The sequence below is a fragment of the Oenanthe melanoleuca genome, chromosome 3 (genome assembly GCF_029582105.1).
Source record: "Oenanthe melanoleuca isolate GR-GAL-2019-014 chromosome 3, OMel1.0, whole genome shotgun sequence".
Taxonomy (NCBI): Eukaryota; Metazoa; Chordata; class Aves; order Passeriformes; family Muscicapidae; genus Oenanthe; species Oenanthe melanoleuca.
In genome coordinates, this window is record NC_079336.1 from 46,627,725 (window position 1) to 46,650,768 (window position 23,044).

A 23,044-nucleotide genomic window follows, 5' to 3' on the forward strand; every position below is an offset into this window, starting at 1 on the left:
ATCTCAGGTGATAACTGATGAGTAATTACATCAGCAAATTACTTTTCATAGCAAACAGGCTATTATTTTTTATCTTCTGTTGGCATTCAGTAACTGAGTAATCACTCATCTCCATGGAGGCTGATTTGTCAGGTGTCAGAGTGCAGCTATTTGGTTATGTCTCCTATGCAAATGTGATTGACATGTTTCTTAGGTCCCCCAACACATTAAGCTCTGCAATTGGAATAGAGAGACCCAAGCTCATTTTTCTTTATGTTCCCTTATTATCAGCCTCTGCAGAGGGATCTGCACAGGTTGGATCAATGGACTGAGGCCAACTGTGTGAGATTGAACAAGGCCAAGTGGAGTGCCTTACCCGTGGGTCACAACAACCCCCTGCAGCACTACAGGCTAGGGCAGAGGGGCTGGAAAGCTGCCCAGCAGAAAAGGACCTGGGGTGCTTGTCAACAGCTGGCTGGGTAGGAGCCAGCTGTGCCCAGGTGGCCAAGGAGGCCAATGGCATCTGGCCTGTATCAGCAATAGTGTCCAGCAGGACCAGGGCAGGGATTGTCTCTCTGTACTCAGCACTGGTGAGGCCACACCTGGAATGCTGGGCTCAGTTTTGGTCCCCGCACTACAGGAAAGACATTGAGGTGCTGGAGCTGTCCAGAGAAGGGCAATGGAGCTGGGGAAGGGCCTAGAGAGTGAGTCCTATGAGGAGCAGCTAAGGGAGCTGGGGTTCTTCAGCCTGGAGGAGACTCAGGGTGAATCTGATCATTCTCTACAACTCCCAGAAAGGAGGTGTGAGAGCAAGATTGGGGTCAGCCTCAGGAAACAAGTGACAAGACCAGAGGAGATGGCCTCAAGCTGCACCAGGGAAGGTTAAATTAGGTATGATGAGAAATTTCTCCATGGAAAGCATTGTCAAGCATTGGCACAGACTTTCCAGGGAAGTGGTGGAATCACCACCCTGGATGTGCTCAAAATATGTGGATTTGGCACTTAAGGACATGGTTAAGCAGAAGGCTTGGCAGTGCTGGGTTAACAGTGCGAGTTAATCCTAGAGGTCTTTCCCAGCTTTAATGGTTCTAGGATTCTAAGGCCAGTCACCCACATTTTTGGTATTTAAAGATTTAGATATTTATGAATAAGCCGGCATTAGCTCTCACTTGCCTTTCACCTGCAGCGGTGTTTCCATCTTCGGAAAGGAAGCTACAACTAAGGCAGCCTGGGAGCCGCGGGTTTGTGAAAGGCTCCAGATCACAAAAGAGGCTTTTTCTCTTTTGTGGAAGGCTGCAGATCGGGGTGTGCACCCCGAGGCCGCACTGTCTCGCCCCCGCCTCCCGATCCCGCTCTGCGGAGCCGCCCGGCGAGAGCTCGCGGCGCTGGGGCAGTGACACCTGGATCTCAGTAAAGACACCCGAGAGCCGGCCTTCTGCAGCGTCCAGGCGCTTCCTCAGCCCGCCCCTGCCGCACACACCAGCGGGAACGAGGCGCTGCGGGCGCCGGGAGCAGCAAGGCTGGGAAGGGCAGAGAGAGGGTCTGCAGACCGGTCGCAAACAGCGGGGAGGTTGGGCAGAGCCCGGCAGGGGGCGGAGCCCGGCTGGGGGCAGAGCCCGGCTGGGGGCAGAGCCCGGCTGGGGGCAGAGCCCGGCTGGGAGCGGCTCCAGCCCCGCCCCGCCCCGCCCCGCCCCGGCCCGGCGCCTTCCCTCCCTGCCCGGCCCCGCCGGGCCCTGGCCAGCAGCGGCCGCCAGGGGGCGCGGCCCCGCCCCGCTCCCAGCCCCGCCCTCCCCTTCTCTCGCGCCACGTCACTCGCGCTCTGCGGGCGGAAGCGACGTCATCCCGCCCGGCGGCCAACGGGCGGCTGGCGTGTGGCGGGTTGAGAGGTGAAAGATCAGGCGGGGCGGCGGGAAGATGGCGGCGCTGGCGGTTGCCGGGCGGGGGACGCGGGCTCCGTGAGGGGATGGCGAGGCGAGCGGCGCGCAGCGGCTGAGGCTCCCCCGCCGCTCCCCCGCGGGCCCCGCGCCCTCCTGTCGGTCGGTCCCATGAGCGGCGCGGGCGGTCTGGCGTGGCGCGCGCTGCACGCGCTGGTGCGCGCCTTCCTCTGCCTGCAGCGCGCGCTGCTCGCGTGCCTGCGCGGCCGCGCGGCCGCCGCCGCCGCCACCTCCTGCGCGCTCCTGGCGCCCGCCGCCCGCGCGCTCGGGTTCCGCCAGGCGCGCGCGGCCTGGCGGCGGCGGGGACCCGCGCGCGGCGCGGCGGCGCGCGGGCGGCAGCGGTGGCGCGCGGACGGGCGCGCCCTGCGGAAGCTGCCGGTGCACGTGGGGCTGGTGGTGACCGAGGAGGAGCCGAGCTACGCGGACATGGCCAGCCTGGTCGTGTGGTGCATGGCCGTGGGCATCTCCTACGTCAGCGTCTACGACCACAACGGTGAGCGGCGGCCGCGGCGCCCCGAGTCCCCGTCCCGGGCGGTGCCCGCCCCGGGAGCGCCTCCTGGCGTGCAGCCAGAGCGCCGTGCTGCTCCGGGGTCCGGTGCTGGCCTCTCTGCTGGCAGCTCCTTTCCCGTCCGCCGGAGATGCTTGGACACTGCAGAGCTCCTGTCCCTGGGGAATGGCCCGGTTGCCCTTCTGACCCACTCCTGTGTCGGGATGACCCGGTCCTGCCTGCTTTCTGGAAGTGTAAGGCAGGGACTGTTAGAAGGGAAGAGCTTTAGGCAGCCTGCTGTTATGAGTGCTGTTTATGAGCTGGGGCTGAATCTCCAGAAGTGAATGAATGAAAGTAACCTTCTGTTTTCAGGTACTCCTATATGAAGTAGTTAAACACAAGCATGTATGTTCTGTGTGCTGTCTGTATTGTGAAATTAAATGATGTGATCTGCATTTGGTGCTGCTTGGCTTTTGAGTTAACTCTGAGCCAGTGCTTCTGGAAGCTCTGGTGTTTTTTCATATCTGCTGTGTGATTTATTGCTGGGTCTCAAGTGTAAGATCATTGAACTCTGGCTCTTGCAGGTATGTTGATTTCACGTCAGTGACTATCGTAAAGATAAGCTCAGAGTTTGGATTTCACGTACTGTGAGGAAATCATGGAACAAATCTAGCTTCCTCATACCTATCCTTTCCTAGTGGGGAACTAAAACCAGCCATAGTCAAGAAATTATTAGATGAAGCTTTCTGTCCAGCTATTGAGAGATGATCTCTAACTTGTACTGGACAAGCTGTCTAACTCAGGGCTAACAATACATACATTGCATAGACTGTGTCCTGTTTCTGTCCTCTGCAGAGGAAAAAAACTTCATTCTGATGATTTTTGTGCTCTTGCTGTCAGGGGTGAGACTGTAGGAGATCAGGGTTTAACTTGCTTTAAGTCACTTCCAATGGCTGTTTTGAGGTGTTGTGCAGGTTAGGTGAACTGAGGATTTATGCCAGGTTAGAGGTACAATTGTCTCCTAGTGCTCATTCAGGAAATGCCCAGTGGTGCATCCCACATAAGTAGGCTGAGGTATGCAGGCCTTTCCTTGAGCACAAACACTTGTGATTTTTTTTTTTGTTTTTTTAAAAACTTTTTACTTGTTTTAAACCATCACCATTTATAGTTCTGTTTCATGGTTGATCCTGTGTGATGGAGGACTTGACTTTCACTAAGTTCTCTAAGATCATTATTGAAACTGGGCTTAATACCAGTCACTTAGCAGTTTAAACTGGCCATCTGTGCAGGGCTGTTGTGGAGCTTGGTTACGTGGTATTTCAGAGGGAGAACGCTTCCTCCTTTGGAAGTCAAGGAATGTTATAAAATATAAAATATTTGCACAACATCTCAAGCACACAGAGAACAGTACCTTCTGAAAAGTCATTTATGTGTTGACAGTTTTTACTTCCAATTTGGAAAGCGTTCAACCAGGTGAAATGCTGCAGAGCAAACAGTACCAAGGAAGAGAGAGAGTTTCCCTCATAGCTTGAAGGGAGACATTTTTATTATACAGGATCTTTAGCTTGTGTCAAACCCCAAATAAGCTATGGGCAGTATTGCCTGATGTGTTATATATGTGCTTAGTTCCTTTTTAGGTTCCAGCACTGTGCTTCACAAATTATATGTATGAGAACTGAACTGAGGAACAGATCAAGCTGAGAATCATGTTTCTTGGTCGTCTTGGTTTTCAACTTGCTTACTGTGCAACACTGAGGAGGGAGAAGGCACCAGCCAATGCTTAGGTAGCCACTGTTGCTGATCTCCTGTCTCACAGTAAGGAGCCAGAGCTGTAGCAGTGTCTGAAACATTATTTTTTTGAGGACCTACTACTGCTTCTCCAGCATATGTTGAAATTCAGCCAGAGCTAAGATTGACTGTTAGAAGACTAAATATGATGACCAGAAATTAAAAGGTTTTGTCCCCTGAAGAGGTGAAATAGCCTTGTTATTGCAAGCAGTTCAGAAAAAAAAAATCTTGGGCTATTTGGTACTGTATCCGTATATTGTTTCATTCATTCTGAAGTTGCATATGTAAATTGTTCACTTTTGTTCTGTGTTGCGATGATTTTTTTGTTTTGGTGTTAGGAATTTTTTCTTTAGTTTGGTATTTTTGGTTGTTTCAAGTGCAGGTTGTGTGATGAGTGTGGATTTTAATTTTTCATTCTAAAGTTACATGTTAAGAGGTTTTGCTCTCGCCTCTGAGATCTGAAAATAGCTATTATCTCATGATTTCTGTATCAAAACTTATTTTTCAGTAGCTTGTGCTTCTGTTGGTCCTCTGATACTAGAATATGCTAGTTTAATTGTTAGCTTGATTTCCAGTTTGTTGGAGCAAAATCAAAGAAGGCAGATCAACTAAAAAGTTTTATATCTGTGGTTTTTGCCAAACTTCCAGGGTTGATGAGACTTGTGTGCCATTACACATCATGTTTCACAAGTATTCAGTGGGTTGTTGAGGATAGCAGCCACAGCTGCTTTGTGCACAGCTGAGCTTTTTAGACTGACTTCAGCTTCAGAGAGCAAGTAGTCATTCGTGCAGTTCCAGTGTATGCTTACTGCTGGTAATAGCACATATGCTGCCTTTCTTTTGGTGCTAAGCTCCTTAGGGTGTCTTGATTGAGCATACACCATTTCCAGATAGACCTGTCATTAAGTAGGATGTTGCAGCTGTTGCTAAATCTGGTGCTCACTCAGCACTAACACTGATAATCGTGAAGGTGAATAAAGTCAGGTACAACTTGCTCTTATCAGTAGCAGGAGGTGACCCTTAATTACGGTGTACACTTGTTTCCATCCAGTCAGATGGTGAGTAGTGCTTTTGGACTGCTGAGCTGCTTCTGTGAGGCTTTATGTTCATACAGTTGTACCAACTATTGATTTGTCAAAGTCCCTACTGGTGCTGGCTGTGGTGGAGAAGGAAAACTAATTATAAGTGCTCTGGATTGGTGTTAGCTGTGGTGAGGTATACCTTAATTTGTTTCCTTCCTTCACTGCATATGTGCAGTACTGAGATTCTTTTGAAACCTTGTTTACAAGCATGGTCTTCCATGGTTGCCTTCTCTGCAAGAAATAGTGTGTCAGTTTCCTGTGGAAGGATTAAATTAAAAATATATCCTTAACTGCTCCTTCTATAGAAGGAAAGGGAAGCATGAAGTTCTTTACAGAAGAAGTGCTAGATAAGCTGTTCATTTGTTTATAGTAGGGAATTTCTGTATTTTTTACAAAATTGCTAAATAGAAGGTTGTTCATGTATTCTTCAGTGTCAAAATAAGTAGCTGCATTCCAGCTGACACTGTTTTGTAACAGCAGTTGTACCAGTAACTGTAAAGGCAACTTGGCTGGAGTTGTGCAGGTCTCAGAACTGAGACTTTCCCTGTTGCCTCAGCATGTTTGGAGGCCCAAGGTGGCCTGGGTTTACTGCCCCTGGTGTGTGGAAGCCCCTTCTTTCAATTTTCATTGATGTGCAGCATGACAAAGCCATAATAAACTTAATGCTACTGTGCATACCTGGGTTAAATAATGCAAACTAAAGTTCCTGGCTTTCTGTATTGCCTGTCCTATTACTTGGTAGAAATCCAGCCATTCTTCTCAAGACCTTATCTCAGGAAATACTGGAGCCCTGTTTAAGTCAGAAGGCATTGATAATGCAGTAATGTAATAGCACTTAAAACACCTTCTGGGGAATGGAAGCCTTTTACTAGTGCTGTATACTTTAACTTTCTTTTGGTAGTCGTTTTGCCATTTGTGAGAGCTTGATTGATTGTTACTTCTGTGAAGCTTTCCTAATACAATTTAGGACAAGTCTAGAGTGCTTTTTGGGAGCTTGCTGAACCTTGGGATTTGGGTACTTTGGACTTCTAGATACATGCTTCATGCTGAACGTTTCTTAAAGCCCATAGTGTGACTGTATTGAAAATTCGGAGTTATTCATTCTGAGTTTATTAGCTTTCTAGTGAACTGCTTTACTTCTGACCACTTTTCTCTTAAACACTTTTTGGAAGGATAGAGTATGCAAAATAAATTATTTCATTAGCCAAAGTAGGCTTCTGGTCTTTTCTAGATTACTTGATAGTTTAGCTGATTGGATCAATCCATAAAATCATCTGGGTGTTAATTTCTGGGCAAGATAAATACATTGTAGTTTTATGTCACTGGAACACTTGTGAGATACCAATATCATATGGCATCTGCTGTGGGCCTTCACCCACACATGAAATTTCATGTTCAACAACTGCGTTTTGGTGTCAACTTGAGAGGAGTTCTCAAACTACCTTTATTAAAAGGGATAGCACTAATTTGTAGAAAGTATCTCTTAAAGGAATGGGAAAAATTTGAAAGAGGTATCTTTCCTTTCAATTGCTGATGAGCTTCTGTTCTCTTAGTGCAGAATGTCCCTCCAAGGGGAGATGTGGGAGAAATGGTCACCTATGAAGTTCTCAGTTCTAAGTCAAATTCTTTGTTTGATTAGTGCTATCTTAAATGGCCTTAATCTGACTGAAATATAAGTGACTTCAGCTGCGTTCAAACTTGGATTACTTTTTTTCTTAGACTCTTGAAATAAAGGAGGTGTGTGTTTGTAGCTTTCCATATCCTGTGAGGTCCAGTGTAATGGCTGTGCTTTCCTCCGTTATCAACCAGAGTGAACCAACAGGATGTAGGCAAAAGTTATTCATGTATTAAAACAGTTTCTTCCATGTGCATTCTTTGAAGTGGCTTATTATTTGATGTTCTCAAAATGTTAATACCTGATAACAATTAAAATTTTTGATTGCTCTTTCCTTGTCAGCACTGGGAAGAAATTGAGGAAGCAAATAACTGAAATATTGTAGAGATACTTTATAGAGATTCTTTACTAGACTCCACTTTGGTAAGGTGTTCCCTTGCAAGAGTGAGCTAACTCTTGTTCTGTGTTTTACCAGATTCTGCTGCAATTAAGAGTATTGAACTTTGAGATCCATTAAGGCATTAACAGGTGTTGACTGTGGTAGTCCAGTCAGACAAACAGATGGTTGACATCACTTGGTGTTTCTTTGTGCCAGTTTTTCACTTCCAGTTCAAGATTCTTGTGACTTCTGCATCTGCTTTCCTCTTAATTACAACTTGCAGCTTCTTAATTACAAAGTTGATTTGTCAGTATCTAACCCTAAAATATTGCAACATAAAATTATGCTCAATTTTTTTTATTGCAACACCATTGTTGCAAGCAAAGGAGCATGGCTTGTAGGTGCTGCAAATCTGAGCAAAACGTGAATGCCCTGGAAAAGACCTTTGTAATGGAGGACTACTGCAGGAAGCTAAAACACTTCTGGTTTGCCTAAGCTCTACCAGCAACAAATGACTGACAGCATGCTTGCAGCTTGTGTTGTATAAACAAGTACTATCCCTGAAAACAGCTCACAAGTTCTCAGTATTAAAAGAAACAAACCAGGACGGAGAGTATAAAACTCTTTGGCTTTGGGAATTTTAGTGCTTAAATACATGTAATTCTTAGGACACTTCATTTGCAGGAATATACACATTTGCACGAGCTTTCAAAGGTTCCTGAGTTCTGACTGAAAGAAAGTGTCTGCTTTTCAAAACCAGAACCTCTTCTGATGAGAAATAATAGTGACAATTTCATGTTTGTGTTCCATATTAGAGACATGAGTAGTGCTGCTTTTTTTTCCATGTAACAGCAAACAGCTGTTCTTTTGCTAAAAAATATTAGACCTTTGTCAAACCATGATTTTTTATAATGTTAGAATTACATTATGGACTTGCTTTAACTTACGTGGAGGACTGTGAACAAAACTGGAGGGTAGCAGTAAATCAAGAGTTAAGTTTCACTACCTAGAAACATGTAATTCTGTCACTGAGTTGGCCTACTCATGCATTTATTTGCTATATTTGTCTTGTTTTGATTAAGCAACAGCATCTCCCAGAACTAACGGGTACATTTGCAAAGTTCAAAAAAAAATGAACCTTCTAGTTAAATAGGGCTTTGAGATCCTGAAAGAGAAAGGAGAGTATAGCTGTGTCATGACAGTGTAAAATTCCTGAAGTTGAATGTGAATTTGGCCTGTGAATATTGCATTTGGCAGGACTGTGTTTGCAGTGATGTGCATTTATAAGTCTCTTAGGCACTGACTGAGAGACAAATGTTGAAGGAGTATTCCCAAATGCTGTTGGTTTTTAATTAAGATCTGAGTTAGTCTGAATTTTTACTACCTTCTGCTGTGCTTCAGGAGCTTCTCTTCAGGAAAACTGTGCATGTGTCAAGGTTGATGGTTCAGTAGGAATTTAGGTGTGGAGCCTTTCCAAGGGAAGGCATACAGCAACCACATGATACAACTGTGGTAGCTTCCTATTTGTTAAACTGCTATTCCAAGAGCCATGCAGTCCCCAAGTTTGAACAGCTGGGGGGGTGGGTGAGATAAACGAGCAGAATAGAAGGGTGATACACAGATGAATTTTAAGAACACATTTATTTAACTAGTCTTCTGTATCTGTGTGTGTTAAGGACCTTCACTTTGGAGCTGGACCAGTTCCATTATCTGATGTCTCTCTTTACTGAGGAGCAAACACCTTGGACAGTTCTTCTACCTTTTGTCCTCATTGTCTTAATTCACTTTAGAGCTAGATTGTGGAGTCTTAAATTAGTTCTTCCAGTCTTTGGCAGGAATAGACAGAAACCTTTAACAAGAAAGGATTTGGTATTAGTATTGGGTTGGAAAGAGGAAGAAGAAGAGCAGCTTATTTTCCAGACTGGGAGTCTTTCCTCATTAAGTCACATGTTTGTCTGGGTATTGAGCATAGTTTTATTTCTTATATCTCAAAGTGTATGGAAGTCAAGTGACTCTTAAAGGTGAGGCATGTGCAGCCTTGTACAGATCTTCCTTGAAGAGGGTGCAGGATTAGCAATTGCAGTGGCTGCACTGCTGCTGACATTGGGAGTAAGGAAGACAGTCTGTGCTAACCCCAGCACGGAACAGACTGAGCCAGCAGAGTTGTATCAGTCTTGTTTAAAGCAGCATTCCCAATTTCTGTTATGTGTAAGTATACTCTAGAAAGTGAGAGCACAAAGAGCAGCAATTTAACTTCAGTTTAAACTTGGCAAGAGTATTCTAATACACTTTTTTCTGGAGAGGTTTGTGCCTTACCACAACTTGCTTTTCTGTAAACACGTGAAATCAATTATAAGCATCACTGAAACATATATAATGAAATATCCCTATTTTTTTTTTAAGGGAAGTATGCAGGATGAGAGGAAAAATAGATACTTTGCCACCTATTAAAGCCTCCAATGAAGCCTGTAGAAAAGTTCTAATTCATTAGGCCTAAAGGCTAGCATATTAAATAAATGCATTGTATCACTTCATATTGCAAACTTGACTCCTAGTGTATTACAGTGTTAATCCAGTGCTTATATACTGTTTGACCAATGTGGGCGCTGTTTAGCAGTTCCAGATCCTGTAGTCAGGTTATGGTGCTGAATCCTAAGCCTGATCATAAAATTGCATGTCTTTCATTGTCTTTTGCACTGTCTGCATTGTAGGGTTAGTGTATGGGCAATTTTAGACTGGTCAGCTGAAGTGACATAAGGCTTCTGAGTGAAGCTCAGTAAAAACCTCTAAATACCATGTGATATATTATCCAGTTCCTGACTTAATATGCCTAGCCATGCTTTTGCATTGTAAATATTTAAGCTGTAACATTTCTTTTTTTACTGTGGCATTTAATTAGAAGTAATTGAGTTATGTTTCTCAAAAGCTAGAATTTACTTTAGTGCAAGAACCCAAGTATGTTTGAAATAGGCTTTTGTAATTTCCTGTATTCAATATGTGTCTGCCTTAAATATGTAAGTATAAAAAGGCCTTTGGGACTGCATGAGCTCCTTGAAAAATACAGTTTGTGAAATTCTCTTATTAGGAAATCCATGCTATTGGATGGCTTAAGAGTGGGCAGTTACTGAGACCTGAAATGCTGATTCAGTGGTGACTTGCTTTGTTACCCTGTAGCCTTAGGGATGTGGCAATAAGTGGTAGCAGACGTAAGAAGTGTGGGCATTAAAGAAATTTGGTGTTAATCTGACTTGGTTGTTTTTTGCTGATTATTGCTTTCTCTATTTCTAGCATACTAAGGACAATGAAATAAGTCTTAAGGTATCCCTTATGCAGTTGCAACTTGCTGCTTAAATCAGGCTGGGTGCAAGAAGAACAAAAGCACATAAGTTGTCTTTTCAAGGTCACTTAAATTAGTCATGTGCAGTAGCATTTGCTTTGAATTCTTAGCTGCGCTCGTGAACTCCAGTCTGAAACCAGTACTGACTAATTTTTTATTCTTGTCTCGTGTCAGATTTATTTTGTAACACCCTTTGTAGGAGTTGGCTGACATGCAACTTTTTTTTTAAAGGTATTTTCAAGAGGAATAATTCGAGATTGATGGATGAAATTTTAAAACAGCAGCAAGAGCTCTTGGGACTAGATTGCTCAAAGTACACCGGAGAATTTGCAAATCACGACAAAAGTGGTCAAGGTAAGATGAACTGCAAGAGGGGCTTGGTATGCCTCTAAATAGCTGTATATCAATCATAAATCTGCTTTTACCTAAACACATTCCTGTGTACAGTGACCTTTCTTCATTAAGAACTGCTTATCAGAAAACATGCAGCCTTCCTGAGCTAGTATTAAACGTCCGTTGTGCTTATTTGTTCTTAACTAACAGCAAAGCACTGCTGTCCTCTTTCTGTAGTAATCATTACTGAGTGGTCTGATCTTCAGCCTGACTGTTGTGCCACGACCCCTTCAATGCATCAGTGTGCCTTTACTCCCCACTGTTTCAGTGGAATTAATTCTTTTGCTGTGAGCTGAAAAAGTATTAAAGTGTAAGGGAACTGATGTCAAGTTAACAATGTCTGTGCTTCTGTCTTCCAAACATACACCTCAATATGGGAAGGAGAAAGGGAAAGAGCAAAACTGCTGGTTGTCATGGCCAGGTATAATGCCACCAGGAAGGTATAGGGCACAAGTTAAAAAAAATAAATTTGATAACAATAGCTGTAGCACATATTTAGATGTGGAAAGCAGGAGTAGGTTTCAAGGTTGATGTACTTTTTACAGTACTGTCTGCTATAAGTATTCATTTACTCATCTGCTGCCTAAGACAAATGCTTGAAGTCTGTTCAAAATATAATAAATCACAGGCATGTGCTTAAACCTTTGTCTTAAAGGGATGGGCTGATACAGCTCTCCTAACTGCAACTCATAATATTTAAGAAGGTCTTGTAAAAAAAAATCTAAACAACCCTTATGTTTTAAGATCGTCATAGTTCAAAGATTTATGAAAAGACTGCACAAGTTGTGCAGCTATGAAAAGACTGCACACATTTAGCTGTGTTTAAAATGCTGCTTGCAAATTTTGCCTCCTCTCTGAGAGCTGACCAGATAACAAAATCCTTTGGTGCCAGTTTTCCAGTATAAAGTATAATATTGTAACATTGTCTTATGAATTTGGCTTATGAACAGCTTAGCCTAAGATTTATGTGGAAGAACTCAGGTTTCATGCTATTTTTTTTTCTTCCCATGAAAGTTGAAATAATCAGCAGAAAATGGGGTAGGCAGGCTATTAATGTCTTAAAATTCACCATACTTAGCTACACTTATCTAAGTTGGGATATTTATGTTCACACCAAACAAACTACTGAAAGACTTCTCAGACTTGCTGATGGAAAGAGTGCGTTTAAATCTCAGGAACCTTTTGTGCTGGAAACTGTGAAAAGCAGAGGTGTTTTCTGTTCTCTTTTTAAATTCTTAATTCTTTTTTAGAAGGCTTCACAGTCAGATCAGATGCTTTATGTTTGCAGCGGAACAAACTGCTATCTACCCAATTTATTATTATATGCAAGTTTTCACTTCTGAAAAATGGAATTGCGTGTATTACATTTAGGGATACTGTTAAATATTTTTTAATCTAGGACATTTGATGCAAATTTGCAAATCAGGCAATATTAAGGAACAATTATTTTCTTTGTGGTGGCATTGGATAGATGAACTGAGGAGTTTTAGGTGTTCTTATGAATCTTGACTGTGCAGTGTGGTCCTTTGCAGGCAGGTTCTGCAGTTTTAAGAAACGTTATTTTTAAGTATCTGGTTATAACTATCATAAGGTTAGTATCAGCCTGAAGTGTTGACACTTTGGTATTTAACCCACTTCAAGCCAGCTATAGTGCACCATATGTGGCCTTCAGCTTCCTTGGCAAGTTTACCTCTTGGGTACCTTACCAGAACTGACAATGATGCAACTCATGTCGTGTGAGAAGACTCTTGCCTCTCAATCGTGTAGGATTAAGATAATTATTATTGTGAAATGTCCTCTTAAGTCACAGACATAATTACAGATGAATGGGTGAATTCTGGACTATTATCTTGTTCCATGCTTCAGTGACTCAATCTTAGATCCTTACTGTAACTCTTGCATCAAGATGATTTCTTCATTCTTTTTTAGAAGGCTTCACAGTCAGATCAGATGCTTTATGTTTGCAGCGGAACAAACTGCTATCTACCCAATTTATTATTATATGCAAGTTTTCACTTCTGAAAAATGGAATTGCGTGTATTACATTTAGGGATACTGTTCAGATCAGATTGAGGGAGATCAGATTGAGGGAGGCCCCCATCTTAATCATTGTCATGTGAATGTACACAGTAGCTGTTAAAAATACCTTCCTCTTCTAGGGTAGAAATTAGTTTGTTGGTTTTTTTTTTTTTTGTTTTGTTTTGTTTTCCTGAACTCCTGAAGTTACTATCCAAGCATCTTTCTTCTCAGTGCTTTGCCTGACAGCATAAGAACCAACCCAAATTTCCTGGAAAACTACATTTCAAGACTGAATTAAATGCCCTTCTCACAAGACTTCTCAAAGTAATTGTCTTAAGCTTCTGTTTTAGTAATACAGCAAATCCCACTTTTCTGAGAGAGCTGCAGTATATTTGTGACTAGTTGTAATATATTAATTAAGCTACAAGTTACTTTCAACTTGTATCTGTGACTATCTAAAGCACATGCAAAACAATTATATTTCTGTTTCTTTTAAACTGTGTTTTGTACTTTCAGTTTTAAATTGCCAATCTACATTGAAGGTGCTGTCTCCGGAAGATGGAAAAGCAGACATAGTTAAAGCTGCTCAGAACTTCTGTCAGTTGGTAGCACAGCAGCAAAGAACACATTCAGACCTGGATGTGAATATGTTAGACAACTTATTAAGTAGTAAGTATAATATGGAGGGGAAAGAGTACTCTATTCATAACAATTTGGTTACTAGTATATTTATTGCTTAGAATGTATGCATCTTGATGCTTAGTCTATCAGAGTAAGTTATGATTATTGCTTTTAGGCTTCTGTTAAAAATTTCTTATTGGTTTATTGCCTTTTGAGCTATTTTCTAAGCAGAAAAATTCTTTAGCAGAAATATTAAGCTAAATTGCAGAATTTTGGCTTTTCAGAGTTTGCAGCCTCTGTGGTATGTTCTGCAATGAGCTTTTTGAGAAAAGTACTACTGGGATTACCTGAAACTAGACTATTCTAATTTAGGCTAACTTCCTGCAAGTTCCAAACATAGATGGACAGAGTCTTTTCAAGATCTGGTTACAGTGATTAAAGCTGTTCCTGCTGCCTGCCTACTACCCTAAATGCACGTTATAGAGCACTTGCTGTTCTCTTGCTGCTCTATAACCCACACTAGCTTAGTTGTCTTCATTACTAATTCGTGCAGATTACTGGCTCTGCACTGAGGTGTGTGGCTACATGCAATAGGTCTGAAAAGGGCAGGACTGCCCTGATATCACACCTGGGAGAAGAAGTTTAGAATTAGCTTCCACTTTTCTAGTGGTACTATGGAGCTCTAATGAGTTGCTCAGCTTGCCTAGGTGATCCATGCATGTTAATTGCAGCTGTAATTAGCTTGGTAGGGTTCAGGTTTCAGATTGCACACTTGAACTTGGATGCCTTTAGGCACATTATTGTAGTGTGGTCCCCATTAATTGGACTTGAGAGTGATTTCTTCTTTTTCATGTGTGTCTGGTCAGCTGAATTGTTCTGTGGATAGACTTCCATGGCAGTTTGGCTGCTTAACTTCAAACCAAATTCCTTTCTCTGTTGTCAGCATCCTCCTATAATGGAACTATTAAATGTATGTAATAAGGCACCTGAAGAAGAACTTAGGGCATCTATTCTGTTATGTCCCAAAGGCAATTAAAGGAAATTAACAACAGTTCCTTCAGAACAGTCACTAATGTAATAGAGGACCTTTGTGTGTATTTTGGCCAGTGATTCTTAACTGCAGCTTTTCAAACCTGTTGGGGATTTTCTCTCTGGATATATTAAAAGTGTTAGGTCCAATCTTAAAATTAGCAGTTTTATTTTGAAGTATTGCATGCTAACTGAGCATTGAAAGAGAGATCTAATCTGTCAAAACGGTGAACTTTGAAGCAGGCTGCTTTATGTACATGGCTAGTAATTAAGGATAATATCTGTAACTAGTCCTACTTATTAATTTGTTTACTTAATGTTTAGAACATTGTTGGAGGTGAAGTATTTCATGACTTACTTAGCAGCAGCTTTTTAAACTTTGTTGTACTTGTAGTCAAATTTAGCTTGTGTGCATTTTTAATGGAACAGTATTGAAAGTAAGCATCTGTGCATTACTGATTTGAGAACGTGTTCTGAAAAGCAATACTTGAGTAGTTATACTCTTAGAATTTGCATTCATAGAGTCTTACGTAAATCTCTGGGTTTTAAATTTTGATTTAAATCCCTGTTAATGTAGTTTTTAAACTTTTTGTTCATATTTAGGGTGCAGTTATTGAAGCCTAGTCCTAAAATGGTATGGTTCTAGCTTGTCATGTGGCTTTTCATGTTCTTAATTCAGTCATGCACTTAATTCTTACAGCTTGAGTTTTCTGCAGTTCAAGAGTATTTGCTTCTGAGCAATGCCTCAGCTAACCAGCTTGTTTTCAGAAAAGTAGGTGCCAGCTGCATTTTAATATTGTCTCTGCTTGCTGTCTGTCTGCCTTCCAGCAAAGAACATGACTATCAACTAAGGCTACTCAAGTTGCCCTTTAAAATCTATGTGGAGAAGAGAAGGATAGAGTTATTAGCTCTAAAATTCCTTCATGTTCCCCTTGCAGAACTCCTGACCTAGAAGGAATGCTGCCAGATTCCCATCCTTTGAGTGTGCAAGTCTTTTGGCCTCTTTTGTTTTTTAAAGTCTGCTCCCAAATCCTTGTATCTTGTGTGTAATAAATTTGACTGCTGTGACTCTAGCAGCTCTGAGGGAGCTTCCACATGTAAATTATCTGTACTGCTGCTGTGTTTAGGTAGAGAAATGGATGCAGAGTGGAAAGCACGTGTTTTTTAGTAGGCTGTTCTGACAGTAATGACACTACAGTGTGCATTTTCATTTTCCTTCAGATAGGAACCAGAAGGAAATGTTAGCATTAACTGGGCTCTCTGAAGGTCTTTCCCTGTTTGAAAAGCGATTGCAGTTTTGAAGATCCTGCCGCTGTACCAGCTGAGGAGTACTCAGCTACTGAATCAACTGATGAGTAAAGCTGTCCACTTCCTCTAGAGTCCCCATTTCTAAGTATTCACTGCTTCACTGCAAAGCTCTTTCATACTAACGTGCTAGCTTCTGAACACATAAGTGGCTTTTGCTTTGCAGTTTTTTTTCTTAACTTTGTGATAAGATTTGGACTGTGGCACAAGATACTCCTACCTAAAAAATTCATCCTTCCTTAAAAAATGCACATGCCTGGGAAAATAGCTTCTTTACCTCTGGTAAAAGATGTCATCACTATTGTAGTGATTCAGTGGGGAAGGGAGGATGTGAACTTTTTGAAAAATCTCCAGCTTCAGTTTGTAAATCTGGGTGGAGAAAATAAGAGTTTCCTTTTCTGTTATTCCCAAAGTTAAGTTCCTCTACAACTCATCTGAAAATTGTAAAAGGCTCTTGATGCTTTTGTGTAGTGGGGTGGTTTTTTGTTTTTTTTTTTTTTAATTTAAGCAAACAAGGAAAGAATTGAGAAATAACATTGGAAGTTTGGAGCAAGTAGGCTGTATTGAACTTCTATCTGCTGAAGGTAGTCATTACTCAGCATAAGCACTCGTGCACTTAACCTGCAGAATTAGTGGATAGTGATGAGAAACTACCTGCAATAATCATGACTAATTGCAGCATTATAGCAAAATAGGGTTATGACTGCTGGAATGCTTTTCAGATGAGCTAGGTAGGTGCAAGAGGAACAGTTTAGCTTCTTGGGTCCCCTTGGGGTGCTCTACTACATGGTTTTCACATGTTGCTCTAAATCAACTTGCTAGAATTAGCAGGGAAAGCTGGCCTCAGACTGCTCATTCTAAGCCTATTTCCTGTCTGTCAATTTTAGCCTGGAGTAGCTTAGGCACTGCAGAAGTATATGGAAGGGAGACAGAAGCAGTAATGTTTGGTCAATCTCTTCAGCCTCAGAAGATGTGTAGCGTGTTCTCACGAGGGAAATGACTGGCTGAGGTTTTAAGGTATGGGTAGTAAAAGTGTGAGCACCTAGTGGAATTCATCAATATTATCTAGCTCTGCCCTAGAATGGGTCAGGTTGTCCACACAGTAACAGAAAAAGACACACTGTCCTGTTCTTCCTTACTCATCTAACCAGAAAGATGCCAGCTGCAACAGTGTCTTTGAGATTTGATTGATAGTAAGTTGGTTTTAAAATTTCTATCTTAGTCTCATACTGAAAAAGAGAGACAAGTCATTTAACAAGGTTTTTTTCTTGATGGTCTGTAGTACAAAGATGTTCTTCAGTGAAACTTCCTTAAACTTTTTTTTTTGTGTGTGTTAATAGTCCTTTTACTCTGCTTGTCTGCAGCTCCACATAGTTAAGTAAGGACTGTAGTAGGTAGAGTCAGGGTACAGCATGTTCTGTGCTACTAAAATCAAGTTTGCCAAGACAAAACTAAAACAACATTTTTAAGGTTTGCTGTTACTCAAAACAATGTATCTGTTCCTGTTACTTCCATAGAAAGTCTTTGAAAACTTACTGACATAAAAATAACAGTCCAGCTGGGCCTGCAGTGGCTGCCCAAGCTTTTGCTCAGTTGGTCATTCAGGTGTTGCAAGACCAGTCTGTCCTCTGTGCCTTTTAATTGTTAACTTGTCCTTGGGACCTTCATTAAAAAAAAAAAAAAGACATTTAGTGAAAAAGCAGATGCCTTAGGGTTTAGAACTAAAACAAATCCTCTGATGAATTTAATAAAACCTAATGTAACTTGTTATTACAGGTACAAATGGATTTCCTGATCCTGATTTAGTCTTGAAGTTTGGTCCTGTGGACAGCACATTAGGATTCCTTCCATGGCACATCAGACTGACAGAAATCATGTGAGTTGCTTATAAATGTTGTGAAACACACTGGAATGAAAAATACCTAGGTAAACAAGTCTTTATCATGTAACTTATGGAACTGGCCAAAAGAGGAGATCCAACTAAACAAGTGTCTGGGGATTGATTTGAGGATATTTTAAAATTATTAAATGAAACCTGTCAAATATTCACTGTTGGTTTTTTAGCCCTGTTGGTTTTTTAGCCTGCTGGGCAGCAGCAGGCTTCATGCCTCAGGTTTAAGGAGCAGCTTCTGTCACCACCTAGTCTGTGGTCCAGTCCCATTTCACAGTGTTCCTTACATCAGTGTTGATTGTCTGTGGCTTACAGGTTTCTGACAGAGAAAGCAAGGATACAAGGGTAATGGAATAATACAAGAAGATCACACCTATGGATCACTTTTCAATTTTAGTAATAACCAAACTGACTAGATTTGCTGAACTTCTTAAATCTGAGCACTTTTATAAGCACAGTGAAATGTGTGGGCACACCTCCAGCTTTTCACTGATTGGAAGGGCCCTGTGTGCTCTAATGGGAGGCTTTGGTTTAGAGGGTGAGTGGTTTAGTTGATAGAGTTGGGTTACAATAACCATGTTGAGAACAGCTTCACAAAGTTACTCAGACAGTAGCTTGCTTTTAGTGATATACCTGAGTTGGCTGTACAAATAGTGTGGTGTTTATGAAAGCTTATTTTAATGTTTCTAACTTGCTTTCTCAGTTCTTTGCCTTCCCACCTAAACGTCAGCTATGAAGACTTTTTCTCTGCCCTCCATCACTATGCAGCCTGTGAGCAACGCTGGGGAAAGTGACTTTGGGCTGAGTGCATGAAGTGAGGCTTTCTGTGGGAAGGAACTGATGTCTGTTTACAAGCACCTGTGACCCATAAGTCTGGTTCATAGTCCTTTCTTAATTTATCAAAAAAATTCAATAAAGTGTCTTACCTTTCTAGAGAGTCTGTGTGAATGCGTGAGAATCTATGGGGAGGGGATTCATCTCTTTCCTCTTTGAAAGAGATAGTTAATAAAAGCAAAGCTGAGTTGCCCTCACTTTGACATTCAAGTGTCAGAATGAACATGCAAGAATTAAATGTTGTGAAATCTACAGGACAATGTAAATAGGAGTTCTGTGTCCTGTGGATCCTTAAAACCAAGAAAGAACTCCCATCTTTGTTTCTTAATTCTTCATGGTCAGGCATTTCAAAGCTAATGATTTTTCTTCAGATACATTTTCTATGTAATATGTGAATTCTAGAGAAGTTGGTTTTGTTAACTGAAAATAGAGACTGCAACTTGGCTGGGATGACTAAGCCAACTGTAGGTGTTAAGTTCTAGAAATACTGAGAAGATTCCATAAAAAGGAATGGAAGTTTCTATGGTAAGTGGGTTAGGCAGTCTGTGTTGCACTATCCAGTTTGTTTTTTTTTTTTCAAAGTGGTGGAATGAAAATATTCCTACAGCCTTGAGTGAATGCAACTTCTCTCAGCATCAGGTCAGTTTTCCATTGGGAACAAGCATAAGCAGTACTATGTATTGTTCATATACCTGTTCTCCCCATAACACTCAAGGTACCAAGCAGGATAAGGCTCTGGCATCATTTGCTGAAAGATTTGAAAATGGGCCGAGTCAACTTCCATGGCTAAATGTGATCTGCTGCTTGTACTTGTGTGCCCAGCAAGGGAGTCTGCTTAAGCCTTTTATTATTTCTGTTTGTTCTGAACGGAGCACTAGAAGTTTGAATGAGATGAAGCGGACAAAGAAGGAAGATGAAGTGAAGCTGCCCTACAGTATTTCTGCACTGAGATAACTAAGTAGTGATATTGGCTAAATGGTCTTTACCATGGACTGGCCTATTTAAGTTACGTTCCTCTTGTTGGAAGCAGTTTAAAATTTCAGGTTTGTGGCTGTGTTTGGACAAAGCAATATCTTTAGGTCTGTATTACTGAAGACAAACATTAATACTGCAGCCTTCTGCCCTGCAGGCTGCAGAACTGTTGAATGCTTCATTCTAGAAGTGTTTTCTGTTTCCCTTTCCCCCCCACTCTTCAAACTGAGCCTGGCTTTATCTCCTTTGGGATAGCCGTGTCACTAGAAGGGAAAACAACTGATTTTAAAAGGGAATTGCCAGATTTTAAATGAATTTCTGCCTCATTGTGAAATGGTGTATTTTAAGTTGTTGTTGCTTGATTTAATGTTATAAAGCAGATTGCATAAACCGTTAGCTGCAGTTTTTCATCATACTAAGGTTAGATTGCTGTTAAAAAAAAAGAGACCTGTGGTCAGCTTTATCTCAGAAAAGAGCAATGATTATTCAGTAAATTAACTAAGGTTTTTGACATAAAATAGGTTTCCATAGGAGCTGAAATACTTCAAGTACACTTTGTATATTGGTCTCTTGTGTGTGCCAGGTCCTGTATTGCAGAGGTGAACAGTTGTGCAATGTTTCCTGGGCTCTGTCATTGACATGGGGAAGTTTTCTCACTGAGTGTTAAGTTCAACTTTTGTGTGGGGAGTGGGTAGCCTGTTGAAGGGTTCCTGGAGTAATGATGTTCATCTGTAATATGAATTGTTTCATTAAAATGCAAGGTTGTGTTTACGTTCTGATATGTGTTACTGTGTCACTGAAGCAGTTCTGGTGCTGGTGGTAATGGGAAAAGCTTAGTTTAGCCCTCAAAAAATGTATTTTTTATATTTGTATCGAACTGCCAAAGAATACTTTTCCTACCTGAGTTCCCTTGTCCTCAAACTTCTGCATCTCTCAGCTAAAAAATGTGTTCAATATTGGAGACAGATCTCAAGGCCTAGAATTTGTCTACAGAGGATTGCTTAATAAAACTAAAATGATTAGTTCAGCTGCATTTGATTCAACTTAAATCTCTTCTGATGGCTAGTTTAATTGTGAATTAAGTGTTCCTCCTGGAATTAATGTAGTTGAACTAATCCACGTTATCACTTAGTTGGGATTATTTTACTGTCCCTGTGTGGGCAGTCTTCAGTGAGGTGTGCCAAAAGCACTGTGCATATCCACGACTTGATCTCTGAATGTACGTCCTTGCCCTTAGCACCTCTCCCCAGCTTGTTCTGTGTGAAGGTCTGTGCTATCGCTGTGACATGTTTGGATACCTGTACATAATGTGCAAAATGAGTTTTTATTATTAGGAAATCGATTTATTGGACTTTATTATTGAAAGCTGAATCTGTAAAACAATAAATCAATAAAAGACTATAATCTTTCTACAGGCTATGGTGATACATGAATACTTCTGGAAGTTTGGCTGGGGCACTATAGGCTGATTCATGTTACCACATCACTCTGGGGAAATACAGAACTTCAAATGTCATTCTTTTGTGCTCTTTAATTGCTTTCTGGAGTGTTAACAACTGGGTAAATTTTTCATCTACCACTTCCAACTTCTCAGATGCTTTTATGAGAGCTTTCATAGTAAAGCATTTACTGTAAAAATATTCTTTGATATTCCTGGGAACTTGCTAAACTTGTTCCTGGCTACTAAAAGGCTTGCTGCTTCTCCCTGCTGCTGAGTCAGTCCTGGGCCACGAGCTGTGCTGGGCCTCCTGCCAGCCTTGTTGTGGAGCAGGGTGAAGTGAAGGTGTGGTGTGGAAGAAGCTTCTGTAATCTGAGTGATGCCTGGATGCTGAGCAGGAAAGGGGAAGCTTGTGTCCAGGGGAGTTTTAAAAATGCACTGGTAATTATGGTGCCAAGCTGACCTTGAGCCAGCCTACAAGAAAAGTCAACAGTCTCCCAAGTTGTGTTAGGAACAGTGTTGCTTGCACATTGGGGGAACTGATCCTTTCCTCTCAGATCCAGTGAAACATCGAGTGCTGTGTTCAGAGCTGGGCTTCCTTGGTACAAGAGGGACACATTTAGTGAACCTAGTCCACCAAAAGGCTGGGATGGTTAGGAGGTGGAGTATCTGTTGTACAAGGAGAGGTTGATAGTTGGGACTTCTCAACCTGGAGGGGGCTGAGGAGGGACCTTACCAACATGCAAGTGCATGATGGAAGGGGGAGTAAACCTAGCCAAGGCTCTTCTTGGTGCTTAGCGGCAGGCTGAGAGGCAGTGGGGCATACATTGAAATACAGGAGAATGTTTTACATCAGGAAAACTGTTTCCTATGAGGGTGGTCAGACAGTGGAGCAAGTTGCCACTAGAGGCTGTGGAGTCTCCTTTAAAACCGGTATGTGTGCAGGGGGATGAGTGTAGGACTAGATCACCTCCAGAGATGCCTTCCAACCTCAGCTGGAGCTGGCTGTAGAGCAGTGTTAGGTGTGGTGCTGCTGGGCTCTCCTGCCTTTGCTGATTTTTAGCAATGGAGGCTTGCTGCAGTGAATTTGCTGTTTCAATAGCAAAGAACATTAGAACTCTCAGTACAGTGGAAAGTTCTTCAATTGCAGTGTGAGAGCTTCCTTTCACATTAACTGCTACTCATTAAGAAATTATTTACATTTCTATATATTTCCTTTTTTTTTTCCCTCTTCCAGTGGTACCTAGTAGTTGATCTGGTAAAGGAACTAGATGGGATTCTGAAATAGTTGCTTTACAGTAGGGAATTTGAGGGCATGGACAATAATCCAGCTGCTACAGAAAATAGGCCTACAAAGCAGTTCTTGAAATTATAGTGCTTTTTATGACTTCTTGTATGAACATGCACTAAGCAACTGTACAGCATAGCATGCTGCACTGAGTTGAAGATTGGTAAGTGAGCAGAAGGTAAAGGTCATTCTTTATAGAAGAGAGTATGCTCTTACACATTTGCACATCTCTCAGTGCTTCCTGAAGTACTTCACAAAAATGACCAGAAAATACAACCTGCTGGTTTGATTGGTTTCCTGCGTATTTCATGAATTCAGCTTGTATGCGAAATCATAACTGCCGTGAATAGTCCCATGTGTTTAAGGCAATGACACATTTTTGCCTTTACTATTGAAATGTTTCACTGTTCATGCTTATTCACTTGTAGTGAGTGATAGGTATGCCTATAAAATCAGAGGGTAGGTGCAGACAGTTTTGGTCTTTGCTGATCCCGAGGTACCAGCTGCCTTGCAGGTAGGCTTTGTCCTGCATTTCCAGCTGGACTGTGCCACCCAGCCAGTGCTTGTGCAGGAGGAGCTCTGGGGGCACGGACAGGTGCTCTGCTTCATGCTGGCTTCCATGCTGTCATCATCTCTGAGGGCACAGCCCCCCC

General features: G+C 41.8%; 1 protein-coding gene across 1 annotated transcript; it reads left to right on the forward strand.

Annotated features, from left to right (window-relative positions):
* Positions 1-1,845: 1,845 nt before the first annotated feature.
* Positions 1,846-18,796, forward strand: NUS1 (NUS1 dehydrodolichyl diphosphate synthase subunit). The gene is made up of 5 exons (XM_056487928.1): positions 1,846-2,406; positions 10,833-10,955; positions 13,530-13,682; positions 17,745-17,844; positions 18,563-18,796. Exons 1-5 carry the CDS (start codon positions 2,025-2,027, stop codon positions 18,651-18,653), a joined length of 849 nt encoding a protein of 282 aa, XP_056343903.1. The 5' UTR covers positions 1,846-2,024; the 3' UTR covers positions 18,654-18,796.
* The last annotated feature ends 4,248 nt before the right edge of the window (positions 18,797-23,044 follow it).